General features: G+C 46.1%; 1 protein-coding gene across 4 annotated transcripts in view; it reads right to left on the bottom strand.

Moving 5' to 3' along the window:
* The window catches only part of Mettl24 (methyltransferase like 24), a 130,264-nt gene that overhangs the window by 68,265 nt on the left and 34,560 nt on the right, over positions 1-27,439 (bottom strand). Inside the window, exons 2-4 of one of the 4 annotated variants that reach the window (XM_057762312.1) lie at positions 25,701-25,826; positions 15,534-15,632; positions 8,195-8,334 (exon numbers count right to left, since the gene is read on the bottom strand). In XM_057762312.1, coding sequence (XP_057618295.1) covers positions 8,195-8,334; positions 15,534-15,632; positions 25,701-25,826 — 365 coding nt within the window. The remainder of the gene's footprint in view (positions 1-8,194; positions 8,335-15,533; positions 15,633-25,700; positions 25,827-27,439) is intronic. The other 3 variants (XM_057762313.1, XM_057762314.1, XM_057762315.1) reach the window with 3 other exon arrangements.

The following is a 27,439-nucleotide window of genomic DNA, read 5'->3' as shown; positions in this document are numbered from 1 at the left end:
TTTTCTCTCTCCCTCTCCCTCTCCCCTTCTCGCTCTCTCCTCCCTTCTTCCTCCCTCATGTCTTTATGTTGAAATCAGATACAGGCCCTTAGGTTACTACGTAAGCACTCCGCTCACTGAGTTCCAACCCTACCCCTTCAACTAGTTTCTTATAATTGTGGTTTCTACACGAAGAAAATAATCAAAAAGTTAGAAGTAGAGAAAATGGAAAGCAAGTCTTTCAAACTAGTAATTATAGCCATAACTTCTAGAGATGAATATGTTTAATAGTTTTTCTATATCTTTGCAGAATTTTTTTACACCTCTATAAAGGATAGACTCTATCATAAATTATTCGAAGTGCATGCCTACACATGTAAGTTAATCATGACATAATAGCAATATTTTATATAATATACCAAATGACCTGAGACTGTAATTGGTGATTTTTGTTAACTGATGTTGCATTTTGCTCAATCTAGTCAATCCTCTTCACTTCTGAGCAGTGCATTAGTCTGTAACTGCGGAGAAATAACACTTAGCAGAATAAGTTAAAGGAAGAAAGTATGAATTCTGGCTCCTGGTTTCATCTCATCCCAGAAGGGAAGGTATGAAGGAACAGCTCGCAGCATGGCAGGCAAGAAGCAGAGGGGGGCAGTAACAGGAAGGACCAGGACAGCAGAGTCCCCCAGGATGCCTCACCCAAGGACTATTTCCTCCAACGGGGTCCCACCTTCACCAGTTCTACCCCTCCCCATGCTTTATTCACGTCTTGAATTCTTCATGACTTAATCCACTCGGGACAGAGATGTCATCATCTAAAATCCCTCACAGATACCTAGAGATGAGCTGTGCTCCCCCATAGACACACAGATACCCTAGAGATGAGCTGTGTTCCCCCCATACACACAGATACCCCTAGAGATGAGCTGTGCTACCCATATATACACACAAATACCCCTAGAGAAGTGTTGTGCTACCCCCCGCCACATCTACCCCTAGAAATATGCTGTGATAACCCCCTAGGCATGCTTCAACCCACTAAAGCTGATGAGATTAACATAGCAATCAATGTATATAGATTATAGAATAATAATGGGGTCTCACAGTGACATTTCCACACGATTTAATCTTAATATATAAATACGCACTGTTTTGGGAAGCAATAAGCTATGCTCGTTTACCTAGTATGTACAATTCTGCCTTTTGTGTATTTAAAATGATGCTTTTTTTCAGGCTTAGTTTACATTTATCAAGTTTCAAGGCGGACACAAAAAGCATTAGGAAGACTCAAGATATTGCACAATATATCCCAAGGTAATCCACATCTGGCACCTCCAACGCACATGCATGGGTGTGCCCTCCACATGCTCCTTCATAGCAGGTGACCTGGGACACAGCAGGTGATCTGGGACACAGCAGGTGACCTGGGACCTACCAGGTGACCTGGACACAGCAGGTGACCTGGACACAGCAGGTGACCTGGGACAGGAGCCTCTGGAGGAACATTCCTCTCAAAGTCTGGAAAGTTGTCATGTTTTAGAGAATGAAACTGTGTTGAGCTTGCTTGCTCCTGACTCTCCTGTGCTCCAGACTGTGGCCACAGATAGACCTGTAATGTTGCCCTCAGTGGCAAAAAGCTTTATGTAAGGTCTCTCACTCCCAGGATACACAACAGTGTCCAGATACAGTGCGCAGAAGGTTCCAGTTCACCGACTACTCCTGTATGTAAATGAGTATTTATAGGATGCTACACATGAGCAAGGCATCCACTGGGCATGAGGTCAAAGACAACTTAAATCCTTCAGCTAAGGGAGCTCACAAGGCAGTGATGAGGGAAGAGCATTCTGAGCAATTAATTATAATAATACCTACTATTAATATAAAAATCGGAATGAAACCATCTTCTACTGCTATTTAACTGCAGAGAAAATTTACTATGAAAAAGTTTACTTGCTAGAAATATTTTCTTTAGGTTTAGACCATAGAGCAAGCAACCCGGCTCACATGTGTGACTTCCATCTCAAGGTCTAGGGTGACTGGTCCATTTTTCCCTTCTCCTGTCTGTGTGGTCATCACCCAGAAAGCTAGAAAGAGAAGCAGTGGCTGCAGTCTTTCAGTGTGAGGCCACATCCTGAAGGCTGCACACATCTCCACTCATGACCACTGCTCACGACTGCTCGGTCACGAGGCCATTGAAGCTGGAGGGAAAGCCAGGGAATCCAGAGTGGCCGTGTGTCTGGCTAACTTCAGGAGTTATGTTACCCAAAGAAGACCAGTATAGACAGTAGGGGACAATTAGCAGCTAATACAACTCCCTTCCAAAAACGTTCCAGTGGTTAGGATGCATATTCAAAAGCTTCTAGCTAAGCCTGTTTTCCCTCCACAAGAAAGTGGTGAAGTTAGAAGATTCATGAACAAATATGACATCAGTTTTAGGGCACAACAATTTCTTCAGCATAAAAAAATTATTAAATCTAAAAGGTTTTGAAGAACTATGAAGGAAAAGACACAGAGATAAATTTTCAAAGGTAGACTGGACTAGAATATCAGAACAATCACGTTGGGCCTCCTCTGGGTGTCTCAGAGCCAAGCAGCCAGGTAACCTGCATCAGCTGGGATGTGCACTAAATCACTATCGGATGCGCTTTTCCCACGGAGTGCCCGTCAGGCCGATGTCCTGGTGCACAGCACTGAGGGCTCTTGGGAGAGGAGGGCTTGTTTTCAAAATTGCCCACAAGTGTTCTCTGGACTAACTATAGGTACACTTTAAGCATGTGAACTGTATGAATCAGCAACCATGTGGTCTTGGGTACCATGGAAGGGAAAAGGAGTGGATTGCAGCAGGCCTTCGGCTAGCCTTTTTTTTTTTAAGCAGGCTTGAGTGTATCACAATAAGTGGGTTTTATGTCCCCTGGGAATCAAAAGCTTAGAACATAAGGATATGAAAAGAAACTCAGGATCCATTACCGGGTAGGGAAGGACAATTAAAGCCACAGTGAGATACCCCAGCCCAACCACCAGGAGGCACATAATTGAAAAGGCCAATATGGTGTGGACAGGTGGGGAAATTGGAACAGTCATAGATTATCAGTGGGGATGTAAAATGGTACACAGTCAAGATAAGTGAAAAGACATAGGCTCAAAATGTACACGTCAATGCTCATCTCAACAATGATAATAACTAACAAGGGAAACCAACGCACTGTCCATCCCCTGATGAGTGAAGAAGCAGAATGTGGTACTTCCATGCAATGGGTGATGACTCAGACATGAAGAGTAGTGGAGTGCTGGTGCTGTAGATGAACTCTGAAAACATGACGCTAGGCATCAAGGGCCACAAAATGTCAAATATTATATGATTGTATGTGCATGAGATGCTCAGCATGGGTGACTCTAGACAGAGAGTCAAGAACTGTTCAGCATAGGTGACTCTAGACAGAGAGTCAAGATAGTATTTGCTTAAGGCCAGGGGTGGTAGGTTAGGAGGGGCTGAGTAGTTAGGGAGCCAAAGATCAGAGGGAAATTGGGAGTGCTGTATGTTGTGTTCAGGGCTTTTGGAGAGGAGGAGGAGATAAAAATGTTTTAAGTGTAATGACTAAAAGAAACCCGATTTGTGTATTTAAGGATGTGAGTATATTTACATATAGTATATTAGTATATTTATATGCAGATAAAATTGTTCAAAAGCTAAAAACTATAAAAATAAATTCGGAGCGCAGATCAGAAGTGTGTAGCCCTTATCACTGAGAGAAGAGATCTAGAAGCCATGAGAAGGGTTTTCTTCCAGACTGTGAGCCTACAGCAGGATCAAGGAAGGCACTCTGGTCAGGCGGAAGGCTAGAACTGTCAACTGTGTGAGTAGTATGTGTGTGTGGGGGAGGGGTTCCTTAGAGGATAGAGGAAAAATATTTTATAATTATTGATTCTTGTATTAGTAACTTTCCAAAGTTTAATTTAAAATATGAAATAAGGCATGCTGGTATATGCCTGCATGTGCTCAAGAGGTACTCGAGGAAGGAGGATTTTTGTGAGTTTGGGGCTAGCTTGGTCTGTGAAGGGTGTTCCAGAACCTCCAGGGCTACACAGTGAAAGCCTACCTTAAAAACAAACCAAATCCATGTATTTTCAGGACAGTATCATTCCCAAAGGAATGAAATGGATTTTAGGGAACACACACACTTCCTCTTTTTACAGATAAAGCATATATATCAAACATTGCATAAACCGCTATATGGTGCATCTATGGTATTACCAGACCACAGCTAGGCGATCAGGAAGAAACTACCTAGAGACATCAAAGACCGCAGACTTCTCCTTCCCCATTCATTATATCCTGTGCTAACACTGCTCCTGCTGCCTTCATTCAAGCTCTTGGGAAGCAAACGTATTTGTCTGTGATTTCATTCATTCTTCTTGAAATGAACCCAGCCACACGAAAGGCTTTCTGACTAAAACACTGGCTCGAGTTGCCTCACCATGTGTGACTTAGGAAATCTTCCGTCTTACACCAAGAAACCATGTCTTGAAACCGCATAGCATAATGTAACGCTGAGCAGGAGGGGATGAGGACGGCGGGCCTCTGCTGTGTTTGGCTCATCTTCCTATCCACGCACCCCTAAAACACAGCTCTGCCAGGAGAGTGAACGAGGAGACTTCTCTCTCTGCTGCACTTACTCTCTGTCCCCCCTCCCCCCCACCGTATCTGGACAGTCCCGTCGCCGCTGTCTATATTGGAAGACTTACAGGGAAAAGCCTGTCTGAAATTGTTTTGTTTTTGTTTTGTTTGTCTTGGCTGTCTTGGAACTCTGTAGACCAGGCTGACCTTGAACTCAGAGATCCTCCTGCCTCTGCCTCCCAAGTGCTGGGATTAAAGGTGTGTACCACCAGACCTGGCTGCCTGTGTGAAGTGGTAAGGTATGCACATACTATCCTCTGAACCCAGGGCCTTTTCTTGCTTTTCAATCTCTCTTCTTTTTCTTCCCTTCAACGTTTGCTTTCCTTTCTTGTCCCTTCCTGTATGTTCACTGGTCTCCTCTACACCATTTGAAAAGTGAAAAACTGAGCTTAAGTTTTGATAGAATAGATTGTAGCAGGCAGATAGATGTCCTTTTACATCTACCGTGAAATAGGAGATTTTGACTCCCAACAGAGAAATGGCAGCTCGGGGAGAGACAGTCAGACACCACCTGGGTCAGTTACGAGGATGGAGGAGACAGGACGGGGTAGATCAGACACAGGGCCTTCAACTTTTGTCGTCTCATATTTGAATTGTCACGCCGGGGTCCCTCAGTCGCATCTACACCTTTGGTTTGCCTGGGAATCACTGGGCCCAGCAGAGGCACGGTTTTGTTATTTTCTTCTCGGGAGCTCACACCTACACTTGTACGTAGAGGCCACAGATTCTCCGTCCATCCTCCCACTATCACACAGCTGCCCCAGCTCTCCCAGACACTGGTAACCCAGGGCCAAGGCTCCCTTCAGTGGTTCCTGTTTTCAGAACCCCCACTTGTGTGCCTCCTCTCAGCATCTCCTGAGAAGGCAAACGGCAATCTACTTGTCCTCAATTAAACAGTTCATCAGAACAGGAGGGGCATCTAGATCCCAGACCCCAAGCCACGGCCTAGCCATCATCCTCACCCATTGCCTGGAATCCAAGTTTTATGATTTGCTATCACAAACGCTTTCTTTAGATTCAGGTGACCTATCATTTCTTTTCTTTTTCCTTGTTTCTTTGTGAGTGTTTGTTTTGGTTTCGGAGTTGTTTGTTTGATTGTGTTTTATTTTGTTTTGTTTTGGGGGACAGGGTCTCACTGGGGACAAGGCCCGACTGACCTTGAGTTCACAAAGATCCACCTGCCTCTGCCCCCAAGTGCTTGGATTAAAGGTGTGTGCCATCAGGCTCGGCTAGATTGCAGTTTGTAATAAAAGCTTTCATGTTTTCTCATCAAATATTGACCCTATAATCTATTCAGTTCTGTTTCCAGTGTAATTCAGAAGTTCTCGTTTGCTTTTTTGCAGAGCTGATTTTGAATGTAAATGAAAGAAAATCAATTTTTTTTTCTCCCTGTAATAATCCGAAACCTCGCTGCAGAGCCATCTTATCGAACAGCTTGGAAGCATAAGAGGGGGAGGATTTCAAAGCATCTCTTAAATCACTTCCCAAGTTTTCTTTTATTCAGTTCTATCCTTAAATGAATTTGTTGTGGAAAATAAAATGCTAAGCAGAACATAAAGTTTGGAACCAGGAAATAGGATCAAGATGGCTTTGCCAATTTGCATGCTACACGACGCAATTGTTTTTTTGACCCACTTTCACAAAATTTTAATGTGACATAAAATAAACGCCGCTGTCACGACTTCGCATCCTTCCTATGTTCTTGAAGCATAGCTGGGGCCTTCCAAGAAAAGCTGAGTTCTAGCCAATGGGCTGCGCAGCTCCTGTCTGACTTAAGAGCCATTCAACACACAGCCTGTGTCCCCTTCTTAAGCAACCCGAGACAGCCAATGCCATCATGCCAAGCTGCACTCGGAGACACCTACACTATGTCTTCACTTGAATCATGTATGAGTATATTAATTAACTTCTTACTTCTATTTGAATTCTTCTTTTGTTTTATAAAAATCCACAATGACTTGTAATCCTTTATTTTGGACCCAGGATCTCACGTTATCCCAGGTTGGCCTTGACCTCATTATATAGCGTAGAATGACTTTGAACTTCCAATTCTCCTGCCTCTACCTCCTGACTGGTCGGGTAGGTATGAATGCCACGGTTTTGTAATGTTGAGAATCAAAACCAGGGCCACATGCACGCAGGCAAGCAGTCTACCAACAGAGCTACACCCCTGCCCACAGACTGCTGTAGCAGTTTGATAGCAATAACCAGCTCCTTTGGGGAGGTCCCCACAACACCCCGACGCCTATCCCTACCCATGACCACAAAGTCCAGCAGATGTCTAAATGTGGACAGTCGGTGAAGTAAGGGAAACCTATAGCCGAGAAGCAGGCAGGTGTGACATTGCTTAGGATTTTAACTGCTTTCAAAAATACTACTGTGGTCTAACCTGAGAACCTCCTTGGCTTCTATAAAGTCTCCTGAGCAGAATGTTCCAGATAGAAATAATTCTTTCCTCCTTGTTTTGAGATGTATCATTTTGTCCTTTTTTGTTTTGTTTTGTTTTTTAATGAGCTTTGCTTTGTTTTTGTCAACTTGCCACAAGCTAGAGTTGTCTGAGGAAGGGAACCACAAATGAGAAAATGCCTCCCTAGGGACAGGCTGTAGGCAAGCCTGTGGGACATTTTCTTAACTGATGACTGATGTGGGAGGACCCAGTCCATGGTGGGCGGTGCCAACCCTGGGCTGACAGTCCTGGGCTCTGCAAGAAAGCAGACTGAGCAAGGCATGGCAGCACCGTAAGCTGCTCCCATCCCTGCCTCGAGCTCCTTCCCTGGCTTCTCTGGGTGAACTGGGATGTGGCCCTGCGAGCGTAAATAAACCCTTTCCTCCCCACGGTGCTCCACATGACAGAAATGGAAGATACATTGGCAAGTTCAGGACGGTTTACACAAGTGCTGACAGACTTGGCGAAACAGTCTCGTTAATTTATACCCATCGTTTTACAGAACCTCTCGAAATCTGTTTATACATCAAGGTCACTTACAACCTGTATAACCAAGTTGTGTTTTGGCAAAAATGCACATTTTTTAAAAAGAGAATTCCCTTTATTTTCTTTTTATCTAAATACAAAGCTACACATAGATTGATCTCTCTCTCTCTCTCTCTCTCTCTCTCTCTCTCACATACACACACACACACACACACACACACACACACAGTAGTGGCTCTAATTGGTCTTGGCTCATTCATAACTGTGTGTAGCATTCCCGGCACACTCTTCCTTGATACAACCGTTGACATTTCTCTCTCTCTAACAAAGGCGCTCTAAGTCACACTGGACGCCTCTGGTTTCTCCAAGGGGACCGTCCTGGTGCTGAAAACTGAAGCTGCTGCCTTACTAGTGGGACGGGAGGCAAGGTGGCTCCTGCTGAGGTACCCTGAGTTAGTGATATACATAGCAGGTCAGCCTGAAGCTGAGGCACGAGATAGATCCCATCACCTGCACACACTGCCCCCACCACCCCGTATCACTGAAAAGGCCTTGGCTGCCTGCATGAATGTCTGCGCTCTCCTCGGCTATAAAACATGTCTTACCCTAAGGAGTAGAGGCGGCACCGCTTGCTGCGGATTTGATGAGCTAAGCCAAACCTGTCATCAAGACACACCAGCCAGGGCTTCGTTGCGGGGCTGGAGTCAGTAGCCAAGCTGTCTGTACCCATGTGATTGCATGCAATCTGTAAGGATTGGAAATCAATATGAATAATTTAAAACACTGGATGATGAATGGCAGGTAGAGACTTAACTGCTTTCCCCGCTCCTGGAAACAGTGATGGGAGAGTTATGTCCTCTGCTGCTAACTACTCTCCTCCCCCAGGGAACCCCAAGACGGCTGGAAAAATGTTCAGAGACATTTCAATTACATGCCGGATAAGAAGCAACCTCATGAAGACTCAATGAGGGCTTGAAGGGAAATGGGCTGCAGTAGCCAGCTGCCCGGACGGGAAGGAAGAGGCTGTGCATCTGGGGTGAGCGGAAGTTGACAGAGGAGCAGATGCAGAAGGGTGTCTGTCTGAGAACTGGGCGTGTGGTTGCTTCGTGAGTGTGACACAGTGCGGAGCAAGATGGTCACAAGGTCACCTGTGCCTTGTTACAGACAGGTAAGGTGGGCACACCGAGGCCAGAACCGTGACCTGTGCTATCCAGGTTCAGAGCTGATCCCGGGACCAGTGAAGTGTCTGCTGAGAAGGCAGGATTCTTGGTGATAGTCCCTAATGAGATAATTATTCTAATAATAATCTCTAACGAGCTGCGTCCCGGGAGAGAAGAGCGAGAGCCCTGGGGCAGAAAGGCTGCCCAGCTAACCCAAGCACTTCTCCGAATGCGTGCATCAAAATTAGAGACGGAAACAAAGGGAATGCTGTCGGAGTTAAGCAGAAAGAAGCCTAATTCCAGTGCACGGTAAGTAAATGAACTTCCTAAGGGAGGATGGCTTGAGCTGAAGGCTCGTAATGTTCATGACCAAAGCTGATGGAATAGAAGAAAGCAGTTATGAGTCCCAGACATTGGCCTTACTGAGTGAGCAAAAGGCCCTCTCCTCCTCATCCCCCCAAACTCTCTGGAGCGTTCACATCTGAGACAAAAGATCCCCCCAGATACAAAGGAGCTCAGGGGTTCACTGCTTCTGTTCATTGGAAAACCACAGCAGGTGATTTTTTTCTTCTTGAGAAGATATTCTAGGGCTGGCAAGATGGCTCGGTGTGTTAAGCAATTGCAGCAATATTCTCAGCAGTGGCTTGGGTCATTTTAACTGCAATGTTGTCTGTAACTCAAGCACTCAGGAGCAGAGACATGTGGATCCTGGGGCCTCCATGGCCAGTCTAGCTGAATTGTGAGCTCCGGGTTTGATCAAAGACCCTGTCTCAATAACTAAATAAAATTAAAGGATGGGAATCAATGGAAGAAGGCATTTGGTGCCTACCTCTGCCTCCACGTGACACATATAGCAAACATGCAGCGTGCACACGGACTGACACATGCGCACACATCCCCACACACAATTACAACTAAAAGCAGGGCTAGAGGGATGCCTTGGTGGTGGAGAGCACTTGCTGCTCTTCCAGAGGATCAGGGTTCGATTCCCAGCACCCACACGACAGCTGATGATTGTAAACCCAGTTCCAGAGGATCCAGCGCTCTCTTCTGACCTTTGTGGGTGCTGCAGACACACAGTGCACAAACATATATACAAGTAAACACTTGAACACGTAAAATAAAAACAAGTAAAACATCAAAATAAATAAGCAAGAGTAAAAACACAAGGTGTGTGGCACACGCTTGTCATTTCAGTGCTGAGGATGTAGAGGAAGGAACATCCAGAGTTCAAGGCTTCCTCGGCTACATAAGGAGTTCAAGGCTAGCTTAAGTTGCATGAGATCTGGTCTCAAAAAAGCAACAAGAAAACCACAAAACATCATTCGCTTTTCTTCCCGTTCTGCCCAGTGTCTTTCCATCTCTCTGTCTCTAACTACTGTTCAAAGGGGAAATTAGTTATGGGAAACTGAGTCCTCTCTCAAGCAACAACTACACAACACAGGTTAACATAAACATGCTAGCTTGTAGAGTTCATCGGCTACTGTTTGGCCAGAAAGAAATGTACTTTCTGCCTCTGTCTGCCCACCGACTCTTCCTCACCCACCCAGAGACAGGGAAGCGCCAATCTAATTGGCCAGAGTTGATCTACTGAGGGGAAAATGGCTGTGTCTTGAACCGGGTCACACGGTACTCTACCCTGTGCCTCCTCAGGAGGCTGGTTACACCAGGGCACTTCTGTAGGTCCCAGGCTGCCTAAGCCTGAGCCTTTTGCTCCAGGGCAGTGCCCTGCTCTGAGGATTGGACACTTCTCCCTACGACCTTCCACGATGGCACACGGGATACATTCCTATTGCCTTTCTGGTGGCACCAAAAGTCTACTCTGGCCTCTTCCATAACATTTCATAAGGGGTGGGTCGCTGCTACGGGATCTCCTACAGGTTGGTTTGCAGTAAAAAGGCAGGTTCTGGGTTCCACTTCAGAGACACAAGGTGTCATGACCCCAGGGAACTCGCAGTCTAAGGAGCTACGCAGTGGGCCCTTAGGCAGGTGCTCCTTTGCACTTCCTGGAGAGTTTGGCCTTTTGTAAAGTCCCCGGAAAATGACCCAACATCATCTCCTCAACTGTACCTTAGAAAGTGAATGGACCTGGGCCAGAGTTCTCAAGCAAAACCAGCATCCAACTTTGACACCTCACAAAGAACGGAGAAGTTGGCCCAACAGTTAACCAGAGGTCTCTCAAAGGAAGGAGCTAAGGGCCCAAGTCAGGGTTACTGTGCAGTGGCGCCTGCTGAGCCTGAGCCATAGCCATGGTCTCGGGTCTTCTCTGTTACCATAGCGCTTTCTCTAATCGCGACTCTTTCTTATTCTAAGATTTCCTCCTGCGCCGATATTCTCCAATCAGAGAGACACTCTTTTCCACCCCGCTTCCTCTCTTAGCTAAAACATACAGTACAGGAATTATCCAGTTTTAACCATTCATTAACCATCTTATTGATGAGCATTTTTCTTCTTTTGGAAAATAACTAGAAGTCGTCCGTAAAATCTGCTCTAAAAATTAATTAAATATTGATTTTTTTTTCAAACTTTCTGGTTAAGATTTATAGCCAAGGTTTCAATAAAGTCTCTTGCAAGCAGAAAAATTGAGGAGAGCAACTGCTAGCTCAGCCCCAGCCGAGGTAATTACACCCTCTGCCTGCCTAATTCCCCTTGTAATCTCAGCCGTATAAAGTGAATTAGGTCTGGACAAAGGCAAACAAACTCCAGGGGAAAAAATGTTTTGTGAAATGATTTTTATTTATTTAGCTTAAAGGGATCTAATTCCTTTCCATTTTATTTTGCATCCCAAAAGTGTGAATAGCAATTCTACCAACCCATGAGTAGAATGTGGCAAAAAAAAAAAAAAAAAAAAGAGTCCTTAGAATTTGGGGAATTTGGGCAAGAAATCTCGAAAACTTAAATGTGCATTTATATGGTTACATTATTTTGAAAAGCTCAAAGGCAGAATTGAAAATTTTGTTCTCTGCCTACCCTCCTGCATATGTGTGTATATGTGTGTGTGTGAGTTTGTGTGTGTGTGTAAGAGAAAAAGAGAGAGAGAGAGAGAGCACACAAACACAAGACATACTATTGTTATAATGTTGCAAAGCTCTAAACTGGGTCTCCAGGTCTCCAGAGTCTGACTTCTTGGGTATTTTTACACATAGATGTGTAGATAATTGGATAAGTAACAGATTACAGATGGGCAGTAACTGATAGAAAAATAGAATTTAAAACATTTTTTTTTCTTCTTTAGAACAGCCACTGCTGCTTTGATGAACTTGGTGCTGAGACACTTGCTTCCTGAAGCATATGGTATGGGGGCTGCCATACAGAGCTGGCTCGGAAGCCTTCCATCAGCACAGGCAAGCGCTTCGGAGTTAACTATTTCCTGTTAGCAGCTCGCTCTGTTATTGTCTGCAGAACCTGTTGTCATCAGGACCTCCCATATCAAGAAAAACAATATTGCTAATCAAACTGGGCCTGGCATGCTGCATACTCTAGTCAAATAGTGTATCCTCTTGTGTTCCACCAAAAAAAAAATTATGGGGGCCCTAATTATGCCACCCCAGTCATCACTGAGAACAGGGCACCACACCCATGGCTGTCTGATGCCCATCCAGGTCATCACTATGCACAGGACACCACACCCATGCTGTCTGATGCCCACCTACGTGCTTGCCCTCAGTTAGATGCCCCTCGTGTCCTACTTAGCATTACAGAGGGGCATTTTATTAAGGCTTGAGATCTCAGAGCCCAGACCACCCTAGGCAGGTGATCAACAAACGCCTTTTGTATCGACACATGAAAACCTCAGCCGTGAACTTATCCAATGCTGTGCCTGACTGTGTCAGCTTGAACATAGATTTGAGGGATATTTTTTTAGCAGCATAAGAGGCTGGGGGAGGAATTCACTTAGTGACTCACGGCTGCTAACTGCAAATGTTAGGCAGCGGTGGCTTTCATATTCTGCAAGTTTTGCAGGCTTCCATTGTTAAGACGCTTTCTAAACGAGGCATAAGTCACAAAAGCATCCCCACAGCTCCTTGCTGCGCAGAGAAGGGGCGGGAGCGATGGTTAGTCAAAGGATCTGATGACATCCGTGTCAGCCATGATGGCTCCCACCTGGAAGCCATCAGAGCCCAGAGCTTTACCTGGATAAATGGCTCCTGATTACAAAACCATTGTGCGGTCTGCAATCCTTCACATTTTTTTCTGAAGGCTGAAAAGCCTTCCACTGAGTTTGGAACGAACTCAGGATATCTCATTTCAAAATATTCCCAACTGGTACAATCATCATGTCAAGCCACAGCGACTCGGGAACCGTTAACTTCAGAGAGAGCCATTGGCCAGACTCTTCCTATGTGTAATAAGCTATACAGATTCTTTGGGGTGGGGTGGCCTTCCCATACAAAGATTGGGATATAGACTTGACTCCTCCGGACCATTGGAATCGCAGTAAGACCAAAGAAACAAACTTCAAAGTCAACTTCATCATCCTCCAGCCCCCAGGTTCACCGCCCCCAGCCCACCCCACCGAGGTCCCCACCACAGATCTCCTGGCAGCAACGTTAGAGTTGACCGCCTGAGTCTGGAGGTCCATTTGTGCTTTTGTGCCTCCACAAGTTCATTTTCCTTCATCTGAAAAGTGTGAAAGCGTCACGCTCTGGCCATTTCTTAGGACGTCACTGCCTTATGAAGACTCCCAGGAAGTTCAGCAGAAACGCTGTCACTTTGCTCTTAACTCTTGGGTTCATTAGGATCCTGGATCCAAATGAAGAGCCCTCATCACCCTGTGGCGGAATCTTTCTTCTACAGCTTCAAACGCCAGGTCTCGAATACGGCGCGTTCAAGCTGTCAGTGATTATACAACCACTCATTTCTGAGTTCCTTGAGACCGAGGCTTTAGGCCCAATGCCTTCCAAATTCCCTGGTCACATAGCTGCTCAGAAATACTAGGCTAGTAGCAACCCTGACCTACTTTCTGTACAACACCCAGCCACAGGGGAAATCTGGGAGGCATTTGGTCTAACCTCATGCTTTTCAGAATAGCGGTATTTGGTCTAACCTCATGCTTTTCAGGATCAGATTGGTGACAAACATCAAAGCAAAGCCAAGTGTCCAGGTTCCAACGCTAGCCCATATCACATCAGAACATGCTTCCTTTTTCTTTTTCTAGACTTTCCCCCCTCCTCATGGCTCATGAAAAAGACACAAGAGAAGTCTGAAATGATCACTGAATGCCCCAATGCATCTCCCAAGTAAAGGCCTCTTCTGTAAGTTGTAGAACATTAACCTAAAATACAAGTAAGATGGAATTTGGAGGCTCACACTCAATAAATTAATTTTGGAGGGTGGAGCTCTTCATTTTCAAATTCAGTTTATATATTAAATATCTCTAGTTTTTCTTCAGGCTGTTAAGAGCATTTTAAAGTTATAATTAAGAGATTTCGTCTCTTATCCCCCATGTAAAGCCAAATTATAAAATTAAAATTTCAGTATTTTAATTAAGCCTGCATAAGGTCACCCAATTAATTTGAAGCAGCTAAATATGATAAATTTCTGTAAATCACAGGGACTGATTTATCATTCTATCAACCACAATTAATTCTGTGGACTTTTATTTCAATGTTTGGGCAGCAAGTATTAAAATTCCTATGTGTGTCTGAGTGCATCAAGTCGGAAATAAGATTTGTAACCTGAACTTGTCTCCCTGCAGCTCTGGAAATGAGCCAGGCACAATGGCACACACCTGTCTATGACCGCAGCACTCAGGAGGGGTTCGAGGCTAGCCGGGGCTGCATAGCAAGAGCCTCTCTCAAAGGAAGGTAGGGGAAACCAGACTATTCTTTCCCATCCTTTATAAGGGGCTTTGCTGCCAGTGAGGCTCAGTGTTAAGGGACCGTGGATGTAAGGATACAGTGGACTTATGGATATAAGCATCCAAGGCCTCCCTCTCCACCACTCCTGCCCAGGGAGCATCCTACTGTGAGCCTGTGCTCAGTTCCCAGGCTCAAAAATGTCCTATGTTCTGCCACCTCTCAGTCTAGGACTAAGCATCATCAGTCTCATTTCCTCTTACGTCTGTCTTTTCCCTCGGAGCAGGCAACATGAGAGTGAGCCTTCGGATTAACGTGTCAAGAGCCCTGGCGTCTCTTTAATAAATTTTCCCCTACCTTCCCAGAGCCCCTGACTGCCTCACCCCTGGAGCTGGGCAGGAGCTGCCACTGTGTGTTAAGCCACTAATAAAGGCCATACTCAGTAATGACTTAGGGCCCTCAAAGGAGAGGGGAGCGAGCACTGGGGTCATTAACTTCTTGCAGTGCCCCTCAGAGCCTCTGACTTCCTCGCCCTTCATGGCCTGACTGCCGAGTGCCCGTGGCTGGGAAGCACACAGGCGGATGCTTCCAAGTAGAAAAGGAGCTGAACCTCCAGACGATGGCTCTGCTTTGTGACACGCTTGACTGCCTACTCACAGGGACAAATCTGTCTCTCCCAATGGCTTTCGAAAGCAGTTTTCTGAAGTGACTCTTTAAAACACTCGGGGATGAATCATTAGAACATTCCAGGTTGATGAGAAGCCACGAAGGAAAGAAGAAGATGACAGCAAATGGAAGCCATCTTCTCTGCCTCCACAGAATGGGGAAAATGGAGTAGCAACACTCAGAACCCGGGGCCCCTTCCCTGTTCCTGTCAGGAGGTCCTCACAATCTCCTGGCCCTAGAGGGCAAACTCTTCTTGCAACTGAGAGGTTGCTCAGTACCTTTGGCATTATCCCCAAACCCATTTCAGCTTAAAACCCAACCTGAGTGGTGCTGATGTAGCTCAGGAACCTTGAGGCTTCTTCATCCAGGGACTGAGCAGGGCCTGCCCAAGGCTGAAGCTCTATGTGCCACCGGGGACCCTGTGAGGGACAGAGAACACAGTCAGAGTGTGAAGATTGGGGCTCTGGGCTGTGCAGGAGGAATATTGGGCCCAAGCGACCAGCATGTGTACACAGAGCCGTTGTCATTTAAGGCCACCTAAGCCACAGGAGGGCATTGTAAAAAAAAGTCCAGGGTCCAAGTCAAGCAGCTGGTGACAATGACCCCTGGGGACTGTCTGATCATAGACAAACTCCAGCTGACTCCATCTGATGGTACCTTAACTGTGGCAGGGTATCCATAACACTTCACATGCAGAGGGAAAGGGTCCTTAGCATTTACTGTTTTCTAAGGTTAGAACTTTAAGGCTCTGCTCCCTAAAGGGCAGTTCTGGGGTTCACAGCACCACAAAGCTGAAGTGCTAACCTCATGGGGAAGAAACACACAGGTCATCTTCCTTAGAACCGGGGAGATGGACAGTAGCACCTTCTCCTGAGCTCATGTCAGGGAGACAAGAATGCTGAACTGTGGAGGATGGCTTTCTATTTGGGGTGACAGCCTATGCCTGCCCGCAGAGGACTTGACTACTTCCAGTACTAGATGGTTAGTGGTGGTCCTGAGCCTCAGTTACAGCGAGGGTGGGTGATGGAAAGGCTAGTAAGGCAGTGGTCTGGGAGAAACACAAGTGGGAACGCCTGTGGGAAAGGGAAGCTTCAGTAAGAAGTCTTTGCTGAAGCTCATAGCTCCTGTCTCAGAGGGTCACCATTTAGAGACCTAAAAATAACTTCATGATTCCAAATGGAGACAAGGACCCAGGGAGACTTCTAGGGTCATAGCACAGGGGTTCCTGCAAGATAGTCAGGTTGGCCCCAAGCCCATTGCATGGTGAGGAAGGGTCACAGGAAGGCCTTAGGACCAGAGAAGAATGCCATTATATACATGCATGACTCTCCAGGTAGGGACTGTGGCAAGAGCTGTCACTACCACCACTCCAACCAAGAGAAACATTTGAACAAGCTAGTCATGAGACACATTTGTTGCAGGAGCTCCTTATGCTCCTTCAGCCAATAGCCACTGAGATGCCAGCCCACTGGGGCGTGGTCTCTCTCCCTTTAAAAAAGCGGCCACTTCCCTCTGCTCTCGCTCTGGCTCCAGGATTTTCTTCCCTTAGATGGGTTGGCCTAGGGGACTCTAGATGAAATTGGAAATGAGAAGGAGCAAGGTAAGCAGGGTTGTCAGCGTGAAGGAGATTTCTGAATTTGGAAGATCAGCCTCCTTCTGCATGAGCATCTGAGATACATGTAAACACTTTGGAAGTGATGAAATACTGGCCAGGGTTGGGCCGTATTAAATGTTTATCGTTGCACAGCCCACAGGCTCAGCAGCTCCCTGACAGACTGTCCCATCCTGAAACTTAACATCATGAAGTTGCTCAAGATTGAACCAGCTGCTCTGATATCCTGCAGGTGGCCTCTTTCTTGGGGATCCATTCGAGGGACTTTGGCCTCTGAAGGCTTAGCAGGGTCTTGCTTAGTTTATCATCCTGCTGACTTTTTCCTGAAAACTCTTGGTGGTTTTTTAGAGTCCTCACAAATGATGTATCCACTCAACAGGCATGGTGGCATTCGTCAGTAATCTCAACACTGGCCCATGCTGAGGCAGGAGGATAGCACATCCCAGATTACACTGTGATGGTTAGTTTCAATTGTCAGCTTAATGAGGTCTTGGACTACAGCTGCTGGGCTTCTGGGCAAACCTGTCGGTGGTTATCTTGGCTAGACCGAGATGGGAGGACCAGCCTGCCGTGTGTAGCACGACTCGCAAGGCTGTGGTCGCTGAGTGCATAAAACAAAGAAGGGGCTCTGAAGACAGCTTTCATTGCTGTCTGCTTCTTGACTATGAACGCCATGTGTTCCGGGGCTTCCATCCCCCGATGCTGTGACTTTCCCGCCATAATGGACTGTCATCTTGAACCGTGCGCCAAAATAAACCCTTAAGTTGCTCTTGGCAGATTATTTTACAAAAGCAGCAGGAAAGAGACTAAAACAGCTGAGTAGGGGGAAAATGTAGCCAGTCCGCTCGGTGAGACGCCTTTGCTGAGGACAGCCCTGTCCTGTAGCTGTTGTTATCCTGTGAAGGTGGAACAGACAGCGGCAAGGAACTCTAGCTAACCTACCTTCCACCCCTCATTGATGTTCTTCTCTTATTAGATGCCGATAACCATCCATTCAATCAGTATTTATCAAGCACCAGCATGAACCAGGCAAGGATAAATGTTGCCTGTGTCACGTTCTTTTTTGAATGGAGGAGACAGAGTGCTTTCAGTGGTCTCTTCTCGAGCATTCACTTGCAGGAATGCAAGAAAGACAAACATCTATCAACTTTGTCAAGTATGTGGCTTGGGAAAACATCAGCCAGGGCCTCAGGAGGACACTGGGAACCTCCTGCACTGAGGAAATGAAGAGGATTTCTCAGGGAGTCTGTTTACAAAGGTGTGGGCAGGGTTTAAGGACGCATAGGAGAAATTGTGTGTGGCCCATGGCTCGCGTGCTGTGGAACAATCTCGGTACACTGCAAATACAGATTGCTCACATTGTTAACGAAAACCTGGTTGACTGATAGGCAGGCAGGATTTTCAGGGCAGGGAGAAAGCTGGGAAGAAGAGCAGAGTCTGAGGATTTTCAAACCAGATTAAGAAGAAGTTACAGTGGAAATTCATAAATGAGGTAAACGAGCTTTGGGACAGCACATGGATGAATAGAAATGGGATAATTTAAGTTGTAAGAGTTGACTGGAGACAAGCCTAAGCTATCGGCTGAGCATTTATAATAATAATAAGTCTCTGAATGGTTATTTGGGAGTGGTTGCCAAGACACAAAGAAACTCTGCCTCTACTGGTGACACCAGAGAACCCCCTGGGGAATAAATGGTATGGAGTACGTCTGTAAGAAAGGAACATAAATGGTAAGGAGAACATCTGTAAGAGAGGAACACAGTTGATACTTTTACAGACACCACCTTATCTGACCCGTCCGCCAGTCTTCTGCCTCCTATTAGCCAAATCCACAGGGAAGGAAACTGAGGTTGGCCCCTGCAGTGAGCCCCCACAGCCCCCAAAGGTCCAAGCTGGTGCAGTACAGTGGAGAAGACACAGAAGCAAGATTTGAGCAAAGAGTCATTCATTCGTTTGCTCATTCGTTCTGTGAGCATTTGTGCCTCATGCCAGGCTCTTTGTTCCGATTCAGTGCAGGGCACAGCTGTGTCACGCAACAAATGCAAGGAATTTTCTACGGTATACGATGGGGGCGCGGGGAAACGGGGTCCTTGAGGACTGTTTACGACCAATGCACAGAAATGCAGATGCAGATCGTGGGGAAGGGTTGCTGCTACAAGCCCCCAAACACAGCAATGGCTTTCTAGAACTGTTAAAGAAATATGTTCAACCCAGCAGCAACATTGAGCCAGCCCAGGCTAGCACCCCGAAGTGACTCTGCACATCAGTAACTATGAATCCCTCTGGTTAAATGTAGGCTCATCTTTCTGCAACCTGATACTTCTCATTTCCAGCTAAATGTTGACCACAAAGAAGCTAACCACGGCTGTGCTGGTGGATAATGTAAGTCAAGGAATCTCAGATGGAGGGCTAATAGAGAAACAGACCACGATAAAAGCCCTCAGAAGTGCTCTGGCTTGCTGCTTTGGTTCTGCTGTTTAAAAAACATTTCACATAAAGCAATGTTCTTATTGGAATCACTCTGACAGCAGGTCGTGATTGTTTCCCCATGGAAACCACTAGCTTTTATCATCTCTTTCAATTATCATTTGTCTTAATTCTCCACTGCACACGCCAACATAATGTCCTTCCCAAATTCCCACAAACAGAATTCTATGAGCACCTTCAAATACCCCAGCAAGTTTAACAGAAAAGAGTAAAACCCATAATTTTCTTTGAAAAAAAAAATGATGATGGTTTCGCTCCACATAATTTCCCAAATGCCAGGGTGCACTGCGTGCCTATTATCCATGTGCCTCAAATATCAAGTGACCATAACGACGCCACCTCCAGCACTCCCAGGTGGTGGGGTTGTGGATTCCCAGACCTGTCTGTCCATCAGAGGACTCTCAGGCAGGCAGAGCCTCAGCCGCTCAGCGGCAGGTGACTGCGAGGAGAATCACTTTGTATCGGTTTGTCCGCTCCCCGCAGGCCTGTGTGGAAATGTCAAGTGCAGCTTTACAATGAGTTGTCACACAGAGGAGCCCCCCTCCCCACAACCAAGGGAGGGGAACCCCTCTAGGCCTTTGAAATCCACGCTCTTGCTTACTAAGACCCGAGGCCTTCCCAGGGAGCCAGGGTGCGGTAGGAGCGGGGGAGGGGTGGGGTGTCTCCTCCTGACACAGAGCTTCTTCCGAGGGCAAGTTTCTGGACTCTTCGGAAACTTGTATGAAACCTCGCCTAGCACTTACTCTGGGGTCTGTATAGTGAAAGGGAGACGGACAGCTTTTTAACGCAGAGCTCCAGACATTAAGGTCCAGGACAGCAGCCGGTCCTCTGCAGAGCTAGCTCCCATCGCCTCCTGCTATGTTACAGACATTGGAGGTTCTGCTTTCCAAAGGGTAAAAGCCGATCCCATGCAAGCAAGGGGGCTGACTCATGACTGCACCAAGCACAGACGTGAGGTTTGGGGATATTTTTGTCGTTTATTATCTCTGCATCACATTATGGTTCTTTAAAAAAAGAAAAAGAAACTGAATCTCTCAAAGCCAGGAAGCTGGATTCTAAGATTTTATTCCTAAAAAATAACGACAAATAATTAAAGCAATCTTTTAAAATTCTTCTTGCCTGCCAGCCTAGACTCATTAATTCAAGACAAAAGCCTTGCACTAAAGTGGTGTTAATCAAAAATAAAAAAAATTTAAGCAGGCCCACCCATGACCTAGAAAAAAATCAACGCTGCCTTGCAAACACTTTCTTTGTCTGGAAATTTAGAATAACAGTTCCCTTCCTCTCAAGCAGTTTCCTTATCCTCATAAATGATCTCATGCAGCCCGAGAGAAAGTTGTTAAACCAAAAACAGGGGCGCTGTGGGCCTTGGGGTAGACATGGCTGCACCGCGAGCCGTGGGGTAGACACGGCTGCACCGTGAGCCATGGGATAGACACAGCTGCACCGTGAACTTTGCTGTATGGCTTCACTCTGTTGCCCAGGCTGCTTTTAAAACTCAATAGCTCATTCTAACCCAACTTGAGATGCTCCTGCCTCGGCTTCCCAAGTGATAGGATATATAAGCATGCACCAGCAGTCATGGCAGCACAAACTAGTTCTGCCTAAGTCTTTTCATACTAGGACAGGTAGAGGAAAGAGAACTTGAAGACAAAGCAAACAAAGAGGAGCATCTTATGGGCCCATCCATTCATGTTCAACCCAGTTCCTTTGGAAAGTCACACGTGATTTAAACAATCAGGGGTTTTGGCCATAATAGAACCTTTGGAGTCATTTGTTTATCAATGTACTCCCTAAAGCACATTCCCAAGCCCCTGGAAGGTTTTAGAGCCAGCCATTTTATACCAGGAGAGGTGGCTAACAACAGGTTCTCTGAACCTTGGCTGTGTCCGAGGAAAGGGACCCAATTGGACATCCTTGATTCAAACTAAACAAGACACGGAGCTGAGTGTGTGTTGATGTGTTGATCAGGGAAGCCAAGGCTTTCTGGGAGAAACAAACCAAAACAAGTAAAATAGATTTATTTAGCAATTTTGTGGTAATTGAGAGCATCTGTGGGTGGGCAGGGAACAATGACGGAAGGCAGCTGTTTATCCCTCTTTGGAAGGAGGAGAGGGTGATGGGACGGGAGCTGTGGGGGAGGGGAGCCGCGCAGTGTATCTGGACAGAACATAAATCCAGCCTCGTGGAAGGGTTTGTGGGCCATCGGCCCCCTACATCCTATGCTGCCCTTAGACACCAGAGTTTCCAGGACTTCTGTTCCTGTCTTGGTTCTCAGACTCAGGCCTGACTTAGAAAGAGCAAAAATCGGTCACGTGTTTTGTAGTGATTTCTCATATACTGGTACCTTATCAAAACTTTTGATTGAAATGAGAGTTGAGTTTCTGGTCGGGGTCAGACGGCTGAGCACATTGTCTCGGCCCGTGAACACAGCAATGAAACTTGGATGGAAGGCAGAGAGACCTCTGAAAGAAGATGAGGAAACACTGCAGGCAGTCAGGAGGGCCTGGGGAGGGGGGCCTAAAACTCATAGTACCATGGAGTCAAATGTAACCTTTTGTTCTTTGCCTGGGTGCTGTCCCCACTCAGGACTGCTAGCACAGAGAGAAAGCCCAGTGCAGACCTCCTGGTTCAGTCTAAGTGAGGGAAGGCAACTGCTGTTCCCCAGAAAGAGCAGGAAAACCTCCCATCCCCCAACTTTCCCAGATTTCCATTCTTGTATCCCAACTCCAAGGCAATCCCACTAAACTGCTGAAAGCGAAAGTGGAAAAGACTGCTCGTGGTTTGAGCTGAGGCTGTAGCTCCAGAGGGTGGTGTGTCTGTCTCCTGATCCTGTTAGCCCTGGGCTGAGCTTCAGCCATAGGATATGTGCACCAAAGAAAGCATGGGCAGAGTGTGGCTTCTTAATATCCAAACCTCTGTCCAGAGAGTCAGAAGCCATGGGGAAGCAGATGACACTAGGGCCACCGGGACGAAATAGCAGTTGAGGAAATTCCACAGTCGTTTATGAAGTCCAGCCCACTCCAAACTACGCATGCTCAGATCTGACCCAGACTAGCTACTGCGGCACATGCCAAGGAGCGGACCTAAAACACTAACAGACACGCTCCAAACATGACTGACATAAAACTCACCATCCACACAGTTTCTCATCCCAGCACCAATTGCCCGAGCAAGAATAATTTAGAAGGAGAGACACCTCAGCAGTTAAGAGCACTGCCTGCTCTTCCAAAAGCCCTGAGTTCAATTTCTAGCAACCACATGGTGGCTCACAACCATCTGTACTGAGATCTGGTGCCCTCTTGAGGAAGAGACCTGGTCAGTTGTCCTCATCAACTTAGACCATGAAACCCAACATGAACAAGTTCAACAGAACCGCTATATATGGGGCTGCCATGCATGCTTCAACATTGCCAGGGCATAAACTTCATTTTCATTCAAGAGACTTGCCTTGGCTCACAGGTCTCTCTGGCTTTCAGTCTGGGGACAGTTGGGTCTGTGTTTCTGTGTCTGTGGAATGGTAAGGCAGGACACAATGATGGAGAGGCCAGAATGCTCCTCTCATGGTGGCCAGGAAGCAGAGCAAAAGGAAGGGACCAGGTTAAGATAACCTTCAAAGACTTGCACCCAGTAACCTACTTCCTCCAAACAGGCCTCACCTCCAAAACAAAAGCCAGCAGCTTAAGACCCTCAACATATGAACTTGGGGGACACATTCCATATTTAAACCATAACACCATAGAAAACTGGCTAGAACTTCATGTCTGAGCCCACTGAGAGGAGTCCTATATAAAAAAAAATATTATTATCCATAGTGTTTAAACCCAGAGGCTTCTTGATTATACTCGCAATGTCCAGGATGCAATCCCTAACTACCAAGTATGTGAAGAATCAGAAAACTCCCAGCTGGGATGAGGAAGGACAATCAATGGACTCCAACAAAGGCACAAAACTTGAGGAAATATTTTGACCAAGACCGACAAGCAACTATTATAGAAATCCTTTGCATAAAGCAAAATTATATACTTCTGAAACCAATGAGAAGGAAAAAAAGACACAGCCAAAACCTGGGTGTTAAAAAGAGCCAAATGGACATTTTTGGACTATAGGAATATAGCAACTAGCATAAAATCTCAGTGAATGGATGCAGTGGCAGAAAGAATATGACATAAGGGCCAGTGGGTGCAGATGGAGCAATAGAAAGTAAAGCCAGAGGAAGAAAGTGACTGGGGCAATGGATGGAAAGAGCTTGAGGTGGGGGACACCTGATCACCAGTTAGGAGTTTATACTACCCTTGCGGAGGTCCCAAGTTCTGTCTCCAGCACCCGTAATGGGCAGTTTGCAACTGCCTATATCTCCAGCTCCAGGGAATCCCATGTCTTGAGGGCACTGGAACTCAAAACACACACACACACAATTAAAAGTAAACCTTTTAAAAGATGTTTGGGGACCTGCATATCAATACTAAGAGGTCTAACATTCATAGCCCTGATATCCCAGGGAGTTAGGAGAAGAACACAATGTACAAAAGTAACATTCAAAGAAATCATAGTTGAAAGTCTCCCAATTTGGACAAAATACTTATATCTAAAGCAACAAGAGGCTCAGCATACCCCTAGGAGAAACACTCACAGAACTGGGGCCGGAGAGTACAGCCCAGTGGTAGAGCTTGCCTTGTGTGTGTGAGGCTTTAGGTTCAATCCCCACACTACCATAAAACCACAAAATGAATGATTTGACTTCCATACACATCATGATCAAACTACTAACACTAAAGACAATCGCAAGAAAAAGGCTGAGTCTCTGTTAATGTTACCAGCAGGGCTGGGTGAGAAAGGACAGAAGCACCTCAGGCCACGAGGTAGCTCTTCCCTGGGATGCTCTCCGTCAAGCTCCAGGCCTCTCTCATCTCCACCAAGTCCATCTGCCAACTGCTTCTGGCGGCAGCAGCAGCAGCAGACATACTGAAGGCCACAACCAGAGAGGCATTTTGAACCCTCTCGCCATCAATCTGCCACCGCAGCTTCATTGCACGGAGTATGTGCTGGGCAAGGGACAAGGGAAATCAAATCATCTCTGACAGGATAATCTGAGCAGGAAGGATGGAAGAAAGGACAAGGAGAAATAAACACTGTAGATTTATTTTCAAAGTTATTCTGCTAAGTTAGAAAGAGAAGCCGAGCAAATTAGAGTAGGGTTTTGTTGTTGTTCTTAAAGTGACATCTTTAAATTCCCCACATTTTTTTTTTCTTTTTTTTTTTCCACTTTTTTTTTATTAATTAATTTCTTTAATTATTAAAGATTTCTGCCTCTTCCCCGCCACCACCTCCCATTCCCTCCCCCTCCCCCAATCAAGTCTTCCTTCCTCCTCAGCCCAAAGATTAAGCAGGTTTCTCTGCCCTGTGGGAGGTCCAAGGACCACCCACCTCCATCCAGGTCTATTAAGGTGAGCATCCAAACTACCTGGGCTCCCACAAAGCCATTACATGCAATAGGATCAAGAACCCATTGCCATTGTTCTTCAGTTCTCAGTAGTCCTCATTGTCCATTATGTTCAGCGAGACCGGTTTTGTCCCATGCTTTTTCAGTAACCGGCCAGCTGGCCTTGGTGAGTTCCCGATAGATCATCCCCATTGCCTCAGTGTGTGGGTGCACCCCTCGCCGTCCTGAGTTCCTTGCTCGTGCTCACTCTCCTTCTGCTCCTCCTTTGGATCGTGAGACTTCAGTCCAGTGCTCCAATGTTGGTCTCTGTCTCTGTCTTCTTTCATCGCCTGATGAAGGTTAATATTCAGGGGGATGCTTATATGTTTTTCTTTGGGTTCACCTTCTTATTTAGCTTCTCTAGAGTCACGAATTATAGTCTCAATGTCCTTTATTTATGGCTAGAAACCAAATATGAGTGAGTACATCCCATGTTCCTCTTTTTGGGTTCAGCCTACCTCTTGACCCAGCAATACCACTATTGGGAATATACCCAAGAGATGCCCAAACATACAACAAAAGTATATGCTCAACTATGTTCATAGCAGCATTGTTTGTAATTGCCAGAACCTGGAAACAACCTAGATGTCCTTCAGTGGAAGAATGGATGAAGAAAGTATGGAATATATACATATTAGAGTACTACTCAGCAGTAAAAAACAATGACTTCTTGAATTTTGCATACAAATGGACGGAAATTGAAAACACTATCCTGAGTGAGGTAAGCCAGACCCAAAAAGAGGAACATGGGATGTACTCACTCATATTTGGTTTCCCCACATTTTCTGTGCGTGTCGAAATGGCTCTAGTCTGGGCGAGATTGAACACCCCAAGGGAGAGCTAAGAGAATGAAACATCATGTATTTTTGGATTTTATCCCAGGCAATAAAAAGAGAAGCCAGATACCTGGAATAGATCCAGAGGGAGCCAGAGGTCTCCATTAGTTTGCATAATCCAGATGCTATACAGTATCAGCGTACACAATGGGGGTTCAAATGTCAAATTAGGGATGTCACCAAGGCCACATATCTGCTGGGAAAGGAGAGGAGTTTCATTTCTTTTAGAAGTAAGTTCATATAAAAATGTTTGCCTAGGAAAGCAAGGACAAATTTAGGAAAGTATTAACCGTATTTTTCAGAACTGTTTTTGCTGTCTGTCTGTCTTCTCACACACATACAGACATAAACATCCTTTTCTACATACATATATAAACTCTTCATAACATGACAGGTACCAGGATTCTAGGAGCTTAACATCATCTAAATCAACATCTATCTGCTAAGTCCATAGACTTGACTCAGTTAGAAAAAAAAAAAAAACCATCAGCACCCCCAAACAAAGACATTTCCTTAAAACATGGGCATCTTAGGACAGCAACCCTGTAAGAACATTTCCAAGATATCCAAGTAGCTGCCAACGAGCTGATGAGGGGGCAGGGCAGGAAAGCCAATGTGTGGGGTGAGTGTGGAGAAGGAAACAGGAGGGGTCTGAGCAGAGAAGGAAGGGGGGCTAACCCTCAACCCCTGCCCCTCCCCCACAGGTTCAGTGAAGACCCACAGTGGTCCACACGGGAGCCAGGGCCTCTTTGTTAGCTCTCAACCACATCAGTCCTCACACCTCAGCCAAAGCAGGAAGAGTGTTGACATTCTAGACTTTATACAAGAAGCAAGCTTTACCCCAGCCACCAGGAGTAGGGAATGCGGCAGAAAGAACGCAGCCAAGTACAGACAGAATCCCCGAGACACAGAGTGGCAGAGTCACCCGACAGCCACTGCCACAGCTGAGAAGTGGGACGTGTGCACATACTGAGGGGGAAGCAAAGCCCTCACTGGCAGTCAGTTGGAACGATGCTTGAGCAGTCTTCCACAAGGAAGGGCACGAGGAGGGCAGCTCAGGCAGGTACGAGGAAAAGAACCAAAGTACTCAGAACCCCAGCCAAGCCCATACCATTCAACACGTGGTTAGGAGTATCACTAGTTTCCCGACAAAACGGTCACATCCCACACATCCCATTGGAAATGTCACCAGATGCACATAGCTGTATATGGACACACGCGTACATTTCTCAGGGTTAAATGTACACTCATTCCCATTAGTTTTCATTTTATATTGCCCACATTTTATAGCATTCACATCATCGCTCTCTGACCCTTAGATACGGAGAGGGTATGTGGGAGACTGGGGAAATCCATCCTTACACTTGGAGATAAGACTCTGGTTCCAGGACATTCTTTGCATGATTCTATATTTGTTGGACATTTTTCTTCCTGAATGCACTATAAATTATAGTGCCTGACACATTAGAAAAAGCCCAGAGAAGGTTTTCTGTGGGCAACTGCCAAGAGTGTGAAGCAAGGCAGGCAGGGCTGGCAGCATGCCTCGGGAACCCACAGCACTTAAGCCTCAGACCTAAATGGAAAGAAAAATGTGCCATCTTTCTCCCTAAGTACCCCTTTTCTGACCATGAGGAATTGCCAAAGGAAGCAGACCTTTCTGGGGTCAGCTAGAATTGGCTTGCCGCTGTGTAACTCTCTGGATTTGGGGTTCTTTGCTGCAAGAGAGCGAGACTCTCTAAAGTTGGAAGTGATGCTGCCAGTGGCAATGACTTTCCCAGACCTTTTCCCCACTGCAGACAAGAGCAGAGG

The sequence above is a fragment of the Chionomys nivalis genome, chromosome 2 (assembly GCF_950005125.1).
Source record: "Chionomys nivalis chromosome 2, mChiNiv1.1, whole genome shotgun sequence".
NCBI lineage: Eukaryota > Metazoa > Chordata > Mammalia > Rodentia > Cricetidae > Chionomys > Chionomys nivalis.
Note: the sequence above shows the minus strand (reverse complement) of the source record. Positions and strands in the feature narration are given on the sequence as shown.